This window comes from Mastigoproctus giganteus, chromosome 10 (genome assembly GCF_048544385.1).
Source record: "Mastigoproctus giganteus isolate SK-2022 chromosome 10, ASM4854438v1, whole genome shotgun sequence".
In the NCBI taxonomy this organism is placed as follows: Eukaryota; Metazoa; Arthropoda; class Arachnida; order Uropygi; family Thelyphonidae; genus Mastigoproctus; species Mastigoproctus giganteus.
In genome coordinates, this window is record NC_143584.1 from 194280030 (window position 1) to 194295138 (window position 15109).

Sequence of the window (15109 nt, forward strand, 5' to 3'; positions counted from 1 at the left end):
GAGGCTGACAGTTTGAGGAAATTGAAGGGTCAGCTGGATAGTTACCTACGGGAGGAGAGAAACACATAGGCTCTCTATTTCTTTTATTATTTATTAATAATTTTATTTTTTTGTTTTATTATTATTATTAGTTTTGTCTTTTTTTTTCTCTCTCCCCTTTGGCTGTTGCAGCAGAAGCCTTACACTTCCTTGCAACCATATGGCCATTACTAATAATATTTGGATTTTTGTAAAGCATTTGACTCTGTCCCTCATGAGAGGTTGCTGTATAAGCTTGAACAGGTTGGGATTACTGGTAAGATTCTAAGATAGATTGCTGGGTGGCTGCATAGCAGAGGGTTGTAATTAATGGATATTCTTCAGATAGGTGTAATGTCAGCAATGGAATCCCTCAAGGATCAATTCTTGGACCACAGTTGTTTCTCATTCTTATAAATGACATTGACGAAGGAATAAAAGGAGCGATGTCAAAATTTTCAGATGACAAAGGTTAGCAGAGTTACTGATCAGTGCCAAGCAGTGAACCTTCAAGATGACTTGAACAGACTTAAAAGGTGGTCAGAGAAGTGGCAACTATGTTTTAATGCTTCTAAATGCAAGGTCTTACACTTGGGGAATAACAAACCACAAATAAATTATAGACTTGGAGTTGAATTGGAGTGGAGGAAGAAAGGGATGTGGGAGTTACAATATGGGCCAATATGAAGTTTTCTGAACAGTGTAAACAGACAGCCAGAAAAGTCCATGGTGTCGTATCAATGATTTATCAAATGTGATCCTATAGAACAGCATTTCCCAAAACTTTAAGTCAAGGAACACTTTTCATCTCAATATATTTATGGAACAAGTTTTGCAGGAGCCAAAGAACTGTTTGCTAATATTTTATTACATACGATGCACTGTGCATCGGAGCATCTTTATTTCCAACACATGTAAAGCTGAAATTCAAACAACTGTCATCATACTTTCGTTTTGGTCTTTTATTAGTTCATTCCTGTTTTTTCACTTTGGATTTTTGGGGAACAAAAGGCTGCAATTGTTCATCCTCACTTTGAAGTGTGACAATATTGTGTTTATTTTCATCAACCACAGTTGCAATACTAGAAGCATTTGCTTCTCATTTTTAAGTTCCTTTTTTCAACCACAAATCCATGGTCATTTATTTTTATAATATTTCAAAATACTAATAATAATAATAAAAAAAAAATTTATACAAGGAAGTGAGTTTAGTTATGATATAGGTTTGGTCCCCCCCCACTCCTTCAATCCATGTACTCCAGGCTAAATCGCATACTAGATCACTATATTTCCACTTTTTCATAGATGCCATAACCTCTACGCATACTTCTTTATGCAAAAGTCCACCAAAATAAAGTGTTCCGCAGTCCATTTGATTATTAGTCTATGCCGGTATATTAATAACTGGAAAAAAAAAGTTAAAAATTATGATACAAAAGTGATGTACGTTACAAATATGCAAAATTTATTTTATTTCTTTAATTATTAATTGCAATTTTTCACAGAACACTTGTCCACATCTTATGGAACACTAGTGTTCAGCAGAACAGTTTGGGAAACTCTTGCTGTAAAAATAGGGAGATCATAATCCATTTGGAATACAGTGTTCAAGTATGGAGACTTCATCTGAAAAAAAATACACTGAGCTTCTTGAAAGGGTTCAAAGACAGGCAACTCAAATAGTGAGATCAGCAGAAGGACAACTGTATTAGGAAAGACTGATTATGGGGGGTACAGAGCTTGTTAACCAGGCACCTCAGAGCTGACCTGATTGAAGTTTATAAGGCTCTGACAGGAATTAGTAAAATGAATTAAGGTACAATTCTCACTGTTATAAAGAATTCAACAACTAGGGGTCAAATTCAAATTACAGGCCTGAGTTTTAGATTAGATTGTAGAAAGTTTCCTTTTAACCAGCGAATCATTGATAGCTGGAACAATTTGCCCTTGCACGTAGTTGAGGTTGACAGTTTGAATAAACTCAAACGTCAACTGGATACTTGTGTTGAACATGCTGAATTCTGATGGAATCCATCCACTTGTTCAGATTACGAACCTATGGGGGCATAAATTCAAATTAAGAAAAGACAGGTGTAGAATAGATGTGCAGAAATTTGCCTTTAGCCAGCGGGTGGTTAATTGCTGGAACAAACTTCCATCTGTCGTTGTGGAAGTTGATAGGTTAAATAAATTTAAGGAGGAACTGGACAGGCATTTGGATAGAATGGCGTGATTTTTTTTGGCTGATGCTGCATAAGCTCATAACACTTGCTTTCTTGCATCACATGCCACTACTACTACTACTACTGTGTGAGGAGGGAAGCATATAATTTGTGTTTTCTTATCTACTTGGCTGGTTTATTTTGCCAGTGCAGCAAAAGCCTGTGGCATCTTCACACTATATGGCAAATATTATTACAACACTAAACAGCTGCATTCTTGTTTCACTGTGTGTGGTTTTTTTTTTTTTTTTTTTTTTTTAATCAATTAAGCTGTTTCCTATAGTGATCACAATAAGCAGAATTCACTGTACTTATTTAAATTTAATAATATAATGAATTATATTATAAATAAATTATAATAATATATATGATTGAAATATATTTATTCTTACAAAGTATTAATAAGTGCATATCAATTATGAAAAAGAAATCCATACACTAGATAGAAAAATGCTCTGGTGAACCATCTAAACAGGAGGGAGAGAGGGGGAATATAGAGAGGGTTAGTCAAAATGTTGTTGACAACTTTGAAAGTTTATTTGAAACTAACTACTGTACATATTTTTCTGTAAAAAAAAAAAAAACTATACAATGAAAACATAAATATCAAAGTTTTTAACAGTTACCTTACAGTACTTCAATATTGGCCCTAAGTGTGACCCTGAACACACCAATGCAATAATCAAATTCATGCCATCCTCACAACTCTGGCAAAGTGACACAAATACCAAATTGTTCACGATTTATGTCTTTCTCTATTAAATGATTTGGATAATTGCTCGCACAGGGTAAGCTCCTACATGTAATTAGAATGGTACTACACATTCTGCACCTATCCTGTTGAAATATTGAAATCCCCTTTTGACTGGAAATCAACCAGGTTGTCCTGGTTGTTTTCCAGTCAGCCACAAGACCTTATTACACAAAGTAACAATTAAATACCTTGACAATGATTTGTAACAAGATCAACAGTCTTCAAAATACCTGGATGGCAAACTCTTGGAAGGATTTGAAATCTGTCACTGTTCCTATTAGAAGTTGTTCACATCCAGGATTCAATGTGTGTAAATTCAGCAACCCTACTATTAATTCCTTCCTAAGATCAGAGTACTCATAATGGCCGTATAAAGTGTCTGGGAAAGATGAAACTTGGAGACATAAGCAGTATGGTCCACAACAGATAAAAATCCAAGGGAGTAAGGTCCAGCAATGTTGGTGGCCAATGAAGTAAAGGTTTGTCATCACAGGAAGCATGGCCAATTCAGCAACAGGGATAACTGCCATTCAGAAACTTTTACACCTCTCTATGGAAGTGTGGCAAATCCCCATCCTGCTGTAAATAAAGTTATTTCCTTCTTGTGTCAGCTGCAGCAGCAACCACCCAATCAGCATATCAGGCAAAAAAACGAAGGGCCCATAAATCTTTTTCACAGACAATGCACAGTAAATGTTTACTTTTGGACTGTCCTATTCAGGTTCCACAGTTTCATGTGGATTCTCATTCCCTCAGATACGAACAGTGTCGATTCACTTTACCTCTGAGATGGAATGTAGCTTCATTGGTAAACTTCTGTCTGTAAAATTTTCACAGTATCGCACAGTTCTTGGATGATACAACAAAATTTGTACCTAGAAACTTTATCATGAGGTTTTAGGGCTTGTAACAAATTACATTTGTAAGAATACATGGAGTTGCCTTCTGAGAACACACCAAACACTTCTGCAGAATTCCAAGCTCCCTATTGGCCTTGTTAGTCCATTTGTGGTGACTCCTGAGATACACCTGTCATACACATTCTACAGTCGTGTTGTTTGTGCTGGGACAACCTGTACTTACATATAGTAAAGTACAGGTGGCAAAGTACTTTACATATAGTAAAGTACAGATAAAATTCATATAGTCCACACTATATGAACTGCCGATACCACTTAATGGTGGAGTCTTGAATTCGAGGAATTCTGTGAAATCTAGTTCAGAATGATCGCTGCACTTAACCGCTTGATTTTGTTTGATGATAACTGAGAACACAAAATGATTTCTCCACAGGTGACGCCATTTTGAATGGCAGCACCATCTGTTGTGGCAAACACAGCTTTGATATCTACACTTTCATTTGATAGCATTTTTGTCACAGAAATGTAAGTATATTTGACAAACTGTCAAAGTTGTCAACAACATTTTGACTAATCCAGAAACTGTAAAGAAGTCCTATATTAGAGTCAATGAATTGTACCGACCTAAGTCAGACACAGCCAAATGAAGTTAAAATGCAATTACAAGAAATATAGTCAACTGTTTCCAATAGTTGTGGCACAACAGCTGTCAGAGGAAAACAATTTAAACTTCAACTACCTACTTGCACATAATGGAATTACATCTTGAATAGCAAAGAATTTCTTGCTGCCTACCAAGCTTCCTCAATGGTATAAGTGTCATTACACATCATAAACAGTGTGCATTCACTTTAAATACTTTGAGCTTTGTAAGAATATACTGTATATATTAATTTATTACAAAAAATGTAAAGAACCTGTTTCTGAGAAGAGGATTTACTACAAATCAACCTCTGACTGAAAATGACCGAATTATCCATAAATCTGTAAGCCCTCATATTAATGGTATCCAGAAAAACAGGTTCCTAGTATATATATATATATATATATATATATTGCTGTGCAGGACTCTACAGGCACACTACCCAACAGCTTGCCAAGAAACATTAATATCACATTAAAAATGTAATTATTGGATATACATAAGTTGATTAATCAATCCATTATTTTTTCCTCTTATTTGGCAATATTTCTAGCTGGAGTTGCAACGTTGCTTCATTAGCTTCAGATTTACCCAAATACATTTTATAAAACAATTTAATTTTAACAACTAAAGTTTAGAGAACAGGTGTGCAACTGTTTTTTTGACTGTGCTAGCAAAGCAGATAAAATGTTTAAAGTTGCAGGCCATAATGGTTCTTGCAGATATCAAGTCACAGGCTGCAGGCCAAGTTACTCATTTTTCTGAATGAAGTTTAAAAATTAATATTATTAGGAATGGATATTTTAAAAAGAGAATTTGAAACTATTTTGTGACATGCTAGTTTTAAACTCTGGTAGAGGGTATACTTTGGACTGCCTAAATGGCGATGGGTCACAGAATGTGAAGGAATAAGCTGTGGGTTTCTCAACGCTTATAGAAAGTCTTTTCTATTTAGTTTTATGTTTGGTTACTTGTCTGATATTTTAGTGTCACAGACATTTCTATTCAAAAATCAAAACTTGATAGTACGACCTTATTACAGAATTAGTAATATTTTGGTAATTAAGCTAGAAACTGTGTTCTGGAAACTATTTAAAACTGGTGACAGAAAGGCTAATGGAGAAAGTAAATCACAGAATACAGAGTTTGATGACAAAAATCAGAGCTATTGTGATTTGACAGGAGTATGACAGCAAGTGTGTTGGAGAAGTGTGAAGACAGCCACAACAGAAGAAATACAAAAAATGTCAGAATGGCTTTATAGTAGTAGTAGTAGTGGCACATGATGCAAGAAAGCAAGTGTAGGAGCTTATGCAGCATCAGCCAAAAAAAAAAAAAAAAAAAAAAATCATCACACCATTCCCTCCAAATGCCTGTCCAGTTCCTCCTTAAATTTATTTAACCTATCAACTTCCACAACGATAGATGGAAGTTTGTTCCAGCAATTAACCACCCACTGGCTAAAGGCAAATTTCCGCACATCTATTCTACATCTATCCTTTCTTAATTTGAACTTATGTCCCCGTAGGTTCGTAATCTGAACAAGTGAAAGGATCCCATCAGAATTCAGCGTGCTCAACCCATTCAAGGCCTTATAGACCTCAATCAGATCACCGCGCAGGTGCCTAGTCTCCAGCCACTGCAATTTGCAGAACTTAAGCCTCTCTTGGTAAGAGAATCCCTTCATTCCCCTCACCAATCGTGTTGCTCTTCTTTGTACACGCTCAAGCAAATCTACATCCTTCCTAAAATGAGGCCTCCAGACTTGTACGCAATACTCAAGGCGTGGCCTGACCATTGCCTTATACAGAGGGACAATCACCTCCTTTTCCCTGCTAGCAAAATTCCTATATATCATTGACAAAACCCCATGACCTGCCCTAGCAGCCTGTCTGCATTGCTCAGAAAACTTCATATCTGACTGCACAATTACTCCCAGGTCTTTTTCATTTTCTACCACCTTAAGTGTAGTACCACACAGTTGGTACGTTTCTCTGGGGTTACTTCTACCCATATGCAGTACTTTGCATTTGTCAAGGTTGAACTTCAGTTGCCACTTCTTAGCCCATCTGCCCAAATTATCTAGATCCTGTTGCAGTAGCACACTGCCATTACTGTCATTAACAACCCTGCCAACCTTTGTGTCCTGCAAACTTCAACATTAAGCCTGATATACCTTCATCAATATCATTGATAAATACACAAAACAACAGTGGACCCAACACCGAACCCTGTGGGACTCCACTAATAACATTAGTCCACGAAGAGCAGCACCCATTGATTACCACCCTCTGTCTTCTCCCACTTAACCATCCTTTTATCCATTGTAGCAACTTACCCTTAATACCATTCTGCTCCAATTTGTACAGTAGTCTTCCATGCGCAACAGTGTCAAAAGCTTTCCTGAAATCCAAGTATATGATATCAAAATTATTTTTCGCATCCAGTTCCTTTGTGACCACATCATAATAACCAATCAAATTTGTCAGACAAGACTTTCCCTTAACAAACCCATGCTGTGTTTGAATTATTGCTGCAGTCTTGTCTAGATGATCCTGCAATGCATCTTTAACCAGTGACTCCATTATATGTTAACTTGAACTATAGAGACCCAAAATGAGTAGCTTAGGTTCAGTACTCAACAGAGAGAGAGAGAGAGAGAGAGAGAGAGAGAACTTACCAGAGGGAATGGTCAACAGTGAAATTTAAAAGTAAATGCATAATTAATGAGTTTCATCATTAAAGCACAAATAATTAGAGAAGCTTAGAAAATTATATACATAATATACAGCAGAGGGCAATGACAGCCAAACAACTAGTGCAAAAAGCACTATGTATATGCAAGGAAAGTACAGGATAAGATAGCTGTTCTAAGGAAAAATAACTAAGTACAGAAGACAAGAATTTCATTTTTCCAAACTGCAGATCCATTGCTTTGGCAACCTGCTAGGCTGACCTGTAAAAACATTCTGCATCTTTGCTATTCATTTTCTGACATAAAATGAATAGCAGGAGTGTGCAGAAAGTTTTCAGAGTTCAGCTTGCTAATTCAGGCATTATTCTAATTGGAAACATATTTCAGATATTGCATACTTGTACAACACTCTCTGAACAGCAGACATCACAATGGATCATGGATGAACTGTCTGCATTAGTCTGAATGCCTCACTTTTTAACAGACTTGATAACTTGCTTTTTGACAGCTAAAACCTTATAGTAGTGGAGGCACCTGATGCAAGAAAGCAAGAGTATGAGCTTATGTAGCATCAGCCAGGAAAAAAAAAAAAAAAATTTCACATATCCATTCCCTCCAAAAGTTTGTTCCTTCTTGAATTTATTTAAGCTATCAACTTCCACAACGACAGATGGAAGTTTGTTCCAGCAATTAACCACACGTTGGCTAAAAGCAAATTTCACCACATCTATTCTACAACTGACTTTACTCAATTTGAATTTATGCCCCCTTAGGTTCATAATCTGAACAAGGGGAAGAATCCCATCACAATTCAGCATGCTCAACCCATTCAAGGGATTATACACCTCAATCAGATCACTTCGCAGGTGCCTAGTCTTCAGCCAATGCAATTTGCAGAATTTAAGCCTTTCTTGATAAGAGGATCCCTCTGTTTCCCCTCACCAATCTTGTTGCCCTTCTCTGTACATGCTTAAAGCAACTACATCCTTCCTAAAATGAGGCCTCCCAACCTGTACACAGTACTCAAGGCATAGCCTGACCATTGCCTTATACAAAAGGAATAATCACCTTTTCCCTACCAGCAAAATTCCTGTATATCATTGACAATACCCCATCACCTGCTCTGGCAACCTGTCTGCATTGCTTAGAAAACTTCACATCTGACTGCACAATTACTCCCAGGTTTTTTTAATTTTCTACCACCCTACGTGTAGTACCACACAGTTGATATGTTCATCTGGGGTTACTTCTACCCATAACCAGGACTTTGCATTTGTCAATATTAAACTTCAGTTGCCACTTCTGCAGCCTATCTGCCCAAATTTTCTGGATCCTGTTGCAGTAGAACACTGCCATTACTGTCATTAACAACCAGGCCAAACTTCGTATCACCTGCAAACTTCGACATTAAGCCTGATGTACCTTCATCTATATCACTGATAAATATACAAAACAACAATGGACCTAACACTGAACCCAGGGGGACTTCAATAATAACCTTAGTCCACAAAGAGCAGTGTCCATTTATTACCACTCTGTATTCTCCCACTCAACCATCCTTTTATCCATTGTTTTTTTTTTTTTTTTTTGATTTGGTAGTTGTTGGCGCATCGGCTTCTGTGGCCATATTGCACCTCCCAAGGTTTTTGCAGTACTTTGATCCAAGCCCGAGGCGGGAATCGAACCCGCGACCTTTGGGTTGCCGGGCAGGTACTTTACCAACTCGGCTAGCCCGGTCGGCTTATCCATTGTAGCAACTTACCCTTAATACCATACTGCTCCAATTTGTACGGTAGTCTTCCATGTGCAACAGTGTAAAAAGCTTTCCTGAAATCCAAGTATACGATATCAAAATTATTTTTTGCATCCAGTTTCTTTGTAACCACATCATATAGCATCCAATCAAATTTGTCAGAAAAGAATTGCCGCCTCCGTAGCCAGGTGGGCAGGAGCAGCAGTGCGTAGCACACGCTTCTTGATTAGAATGCGGTTTGAGCCCGTGATCCACCAAATACAGAAAGGTGAGAATGATCACCGCATATCCCCAGAGCAATATGGCCTTAGTTGCTAATGCTCCTAAAAACCAAACAATAGCAGAAAAGAATTTCCCTTAAATTCATGTTGTGTCTGAATTATTACTGCAGTCTTGTCTAAATGATCGTGCAATGCATCTTTAACCAGAGACTCCATTATTTTCCAGGGAACAGAAGTTAAACTAACTGGTCTGTAATTACTCGTGTCACCCTTAGTTCCCCTTTGTGAATTGGGGATCTTCCATGGGGACCTTCCCTGAGTCCAAGGATGCTCTCATAATTATGTCTAAGGGTTTGCTTACTTCCTTTGTCGCTTTCTTTAATATAACTGGATAGATCCATCCACCCCAAGTGCCTTTCTTTATGTTTAACTTCTCCTCCTCAAAAATTTCTCCTCCACTTTGCTCTATTATTACAAAATCATTAAGCACCCTGTCAGCTTGATAAATTTCCAGCATTTTCCTCCCTTAACTCCTCATGTGTGAATGTAGATGCAAAATACTCATTTAGATTATCAGTTATCTGAGCAGGATCATCAACAGGTGGAACCATCAATATCAAGTGGAAACATTGGTCCACATCGATATCAAGTGGAAACAATCTGATTCATCTCCTACCTTCTGGAGTTTATATAAGTAAAGAAGTCCTTGCTGTTTTTCTTAGCATCCTTTGCCAAAGATTTCTTGTAATGTGCCTTCGCTTGCCTAATCTCCTTTGTGACTTGATTACAGACTAGCTTATATCTGTTACAGGCTTCTGTGTCACATGATAATTTAAATGCGTCACATGACTTTTTCTTCTCTGCCACGAGTCGTTATTTCATCTGACATCCATTTAGGCCAAAAATTTTAAAAATATTTCTTAATCAGTATGAAAAGCCTATTAGCTTCCATCATTAGTTCCTTGAGTGACTCTCACTTAATTTGCTGCTGGTAACGTCAGTTGGTCCCACTGTACAGAATTTAAAAAAAAAGTCTGAGACCACTATAGTCAGTTTTACGGAAGCAAAAACCCCTTCCTTTACCCCTGATGGTAATTATATCTTTAAGTAAATCCCACATCAGTACACTGTGATCACTGCCACCTAGTGGTTCCTTTATCTGCAAATTCTTAATGCACGAATAATCACTACTAATAACCAGATCAAGAGTAATTCCGACTATTACTACAAAAAATAAAATAAATCTATTTAACGAAATAAACAATTTTGGATCAACAAGCACCAAACTGCACAATCTGTTTCTATTTCAAGTACACATTCGAACAGCTGCAGATGTCACAGACAATCATTGCCGTGCTTGTGTCACATCACCTCTAGTGTCCAATCAGATGTTAAATTAATGATTAGTGGTGTAAAGTTATTCTTAAAACTACAACTATTTCATGTGTTAAATTTATAAAATGATAGCAGGGGCAATTAAAGAATTGAGTGGTCATCTTCTGCACATGCCAAAACAGAAGTGATAAAGCCCATATGTATTTTGAAAGAGTGGGAGGGGGATGAAGCTAACAAATCTAGCGTTAGTAATTTTGTAGTGTGTGCACACTTTCCAAACAGTATCAATATTGTCCCAAGAATTGGGTGAAAATCTAAAATAGGAGCTCAAGGTGAAAGAACTTGACTGGCTGTACAAAATGGCAGAACCTCAGAAACTTAAGATATTTTAGAAACATCTGGAATGAACCGTTAAAAAAAAAAAATTATACAAAAAAGTGTTTTAAAGGTGAGAAAACCTAGAAACAAAAAACCCAATGGAAAAACAGTGTCAATATGTAAACTGTGATAAGAAGTGCAGTAAGTCTTGGATGATATACGATTGAGAAAGTTGTTTAGAGTGATGAGACATATACTTAATTTTGGCCGTGAGAGTATTAAACACATATTGATAACCTAGCAGAGCCTTATAACTGAAATGGAAAAATGCAACAATGAAGCATCTAGAAGTGTCGTGTGTGATGTATGTCAAAGGATGGTGTTGGATAACTGCATATTATCAATTTACCAACTTGTACCTTAGTACACAAGGCAAGTGCATCTTTCAGTAGGATGGTGCACCTTGCTACGGAGCCGAAACAAACATGACATGGCTAAACAACTATATTTATTTATTTGTTTTTGTTTTTTTTTTTTTTTAGGAGCATTAGCAACTAAGGCCATATTGCTCCAGGATATGCGGTGGTCATTCCCTGACCTTTCAGCATCCTCTGTATTTGGTGGTGATGGGCTCGAACCCCGGTCTGATCAAGAAGCGTGTGCTGCTCCTTCCCACCTGGCTACGGAGGCGCCGGCTAAACAACTATAAGGTATATATATTCACATGGCCAAATAATAGTCCAACCCTAACTCCAAGTGAAAATTTGTGTTCAAGGCTGAAAATTAAAGTGTTTCCCCCTTAAATGCCATTAATAAAAGTAAACTGATCAAAGCCATTATTCAGCACAAACATTTCAATAACTCAATATTTAAATCTATTCTATGCCAAGATGGACTGAAGCTGTTAATTTTGGGTAAGCCTTTTACAAGCTTCCTAAAAAAATAAAGTTTCACATCTAATTACTAATTAAGATATTTTATAATTGTTTACATTTATTTTTTTTTTTAATAAGTTTTGTATTCTAGCCTTTTTTAAGTTATTTTAATAGAGGTTTGTCAAATTGCAACTAAAATAATATTTTTCTTTCAAAATAAAATAAGCAACTGAATTCAAAATGAAGGCAGTAAACAATAATTATGTGAAATTTACATACATATAAATGTACAAAATTAAGTCCACTGGAGCAGTTTTTGCCAACATGGTCCACAGACCACTTTTAGTCTGCATAACTTATGAAAGTGGACCACGGAACTTGACAATAAATCAGTGCATTTTTCATTAGGTAAAAATTCCATTAACAGCAATGGAAATACAGGTATGCCTATAACATACTACATGCATTAAATACAAGTACATATCACTATATTTAAAAAAGTTAATATTTGCATTTTTAGTTTTAGATTTTGTGGTTCATGTTCACTTCAAATACAAAAGTGGTCTGTATTAAAAAAAAATAAAATACTGGAAAGCACAGAACTAAAGTATTAATTTCTTAGAATGGTAGGAATATAAGTATATTTTGAGTAATGACTAAAACACTGTTCTACAAACCATCTTCAAGCTACTGTGTTTACTACAGAGTATATAACGCAATGTATTTGCTTCAGATTACATGATCATTACTACCAACTGTTGACTTTCAAAAATCAGGCTATTTGTTTTATTTCAGACGGACCTTGAAAATAAATTTCCCTGAAAAACTACAGCCATAGCATCATTCATCAGTACAGTATGCATTGAAACATTAATAAACTGAGGAATTTTTTTTTTTTTTTTTACAGCACTTGCCCTGTTGTCCACCCTTTGCTATCAAAAAAAAAAAAAAAAAAAAAAGTGCCAAAGTTCAAATAAAATATATGAAAGATTTTTTTTAAATGTCCCCCCCCCCCTCACCTGGATGAATATCCTCAAACTCACTATTGCTATATGGAATTATTAAAATGTCTATAATGACACAAGGTACTGTTACATTAAGTTTCTACTATAATTTTCAGTTTCTCAAGCAACAAGCATCACTACTATACATCAACCCTTTTTTCTTTCAGAAAAGCTTCTGGTAGGTTCTCATACTAAAACTGACAGAACTCATAGGCAAAATATTTATCTATTTATTTTCCTCAAATATTGAGAAGCAATGAAAATTTGTTCTTAAAAAAAAAAAATCTGTTTGTAAATGGTGCACCAACTGAAATTAGTGTTACACTGGCATTTATAAGAACATTTTTCAGTGGGAACTTGTGCACCATGTAGTCACATGTAGCAATGAAGTACTTCCTCATTATGCAAAAGAAGAGAATCTTCTCTGGCTTTAGACTGTTCATGGCCATGACAGTGCATTTTATCCTAAGTGATTTTTTTTAAATAACAACGTTAACTGCAATATATTTTGGTACAAACATACCAGAAGCAAAGAAAATGGCTAAGGTAAGGTAAACTGGAAGATCGAGGGAGACAAATGAGAAGATACAATCCTGTTACCAAAATTATCACAGAATGACTAGTACCCATATGGTAAGATCACATGAAAGTTTCAGAACAATAAATAGAAGAATAACATTCATAAATCTTAATCATACAATTAAACTTATTTTAAATCAAAATTAAGACAGAATAATACATAGTTTGAAACTTAAAAAGTTACTTGATAAATTAACTTCAGTTAATTTCCTACATTTTTGTTCCTTTACAAATATATTTTTTTAAAGACTGAAGGCTGGTTTCAATAAGACCAAAGACTGAAGGCTGGTTTCAATAAGATCCTGAAACAGTCTCAAAAAAAAAAAAAAAAAAAAACTGTAGTATTGAGACAAAGTAAACAAAGTGTTTATGGTTACCAAATGCTTTTTCCAAATTATGTATTGATACATGTAAATAAACAATTTATGCAACTTCTTATGTGGTAAAAGAGTTCACTTCTCAATCCTTATCTACCACACTAAGGTATAATATAGCTTTAAAATTTCATGTCTGAAATTAACATGGAAAAAAAAAAAAAAAAAAAAAAAAAAACTTAATTTAAAGATTTAATTTTGTACCTCCAGACAAAAATTTATATGACAACAATCAGGTCTGCAAATTAATTTAGTTACAAATTTCTGTGATAATCTGACAGTAATCAGCAAGTGTGATTGACACAGATACACAAGTTTGAATTTCCTATCTACCAGTGTCCAAGTATTATGATCATATGTTTTAAAGTGAAAAATACAATTATAACCTTTGGGAGTTTTCAGCCATTATAGAATATACTAATTTTAAATAAAAAATAAATTTACACACCTTTATTTGAGCACCTTGACTATTATTAAGAGAAGGATGACCAATAACACTTTGGTGAGAATTTGAAGCAATGGTATTTGCCAAAACATTTCCATGAGACATAACTGGAGCCACATTAGATGCAACACTCCGGGGCATAGTTAATGTTCCAGGATTATTTAGTGATATATGAGTTCCATTCATTAACGAACCTGAATTTGGTGCAAGCTGTTGATTTTGCTGTTGCGTCACCTGCGACTGCTGAGGCTGCACCTGCATTGAAATACTGCTGGTACCACTGGAGGAAGTAAGAGACACTAAATTTCCTTGTGACCCTAGTGGTCCTGTTTTACTAGTCATCAAAAGCATGTTACCTGCTATTCCCATAGTTGGTGATGCACCAGAAGTACTTAAAGTACTATTCACAATACTGCTTGTGATGTTTGTTAATGTCATGCCATCAGTACTTACACTGTGTGATGAAGAAACGGGAGCTACACTTTTATTTGATGTTACACTGGGAGGAGTTAAACTGTTTGAATGGGAACTTTTAACACCAGTCATGCTTGCAAATGACACATTTGGGCTGGGAATGCCCTGTGACGTTGGAATGCCAGTATGATTCTGAGGTGTTGGAGCACTACTATGAGGGACCACAGGTTTATTTTGAAGTAACTGAGATAACTGTTGATGACGTTGCGTAGTAACACTACCTACAACACTACTGTCGACTTGTACATTTCCACTATCACCAGCACCGTTATGCATATTCTGACCTGCTTGAGCGGATGGTTGCAAAGACTGAGACGGCAGAGCTGAAAGTTCTGATGGACCCAATCCTCCTGACCCAATTAATTCTTCTGGCAATTCATTTTCCAGTTCCCAGCTAAAGGTGATATCTATGAAAACAAATACAAAAAAAATTTTAATCAAAGATCAACTTCCATCACAGCAGGATCTCTCAAACTTGGAGATACAACTCCTAAAATGACAAATGAATTTGTCCTATCCACTATGAATTTATATAGGGA

At 35.9% G+C, this 15109-nt stretch overlaps 1 protein-coding gene across 1 annotated transcript in view; it reads right to left on the minus strand.

Moving 5' to 3' along the window:
* LOC150079691 (histone lysine acetyltransferase CREBBP-like) overlaps positions 1-15109 on the minus strand; it is a 487331-nt gene that overhangs the window by 385194 nt on the left and 87028 nt on the right. The window contains exon 3 of the mRNA XM_090384101.1: positions 14100-14977. Coding sequence (XP_090240227.1) covers positions 14100-14977 — 878 coding nt within the window. The remainder of the gene's footprint in view (positions 1-14099; positions 14978-15109) is intronic.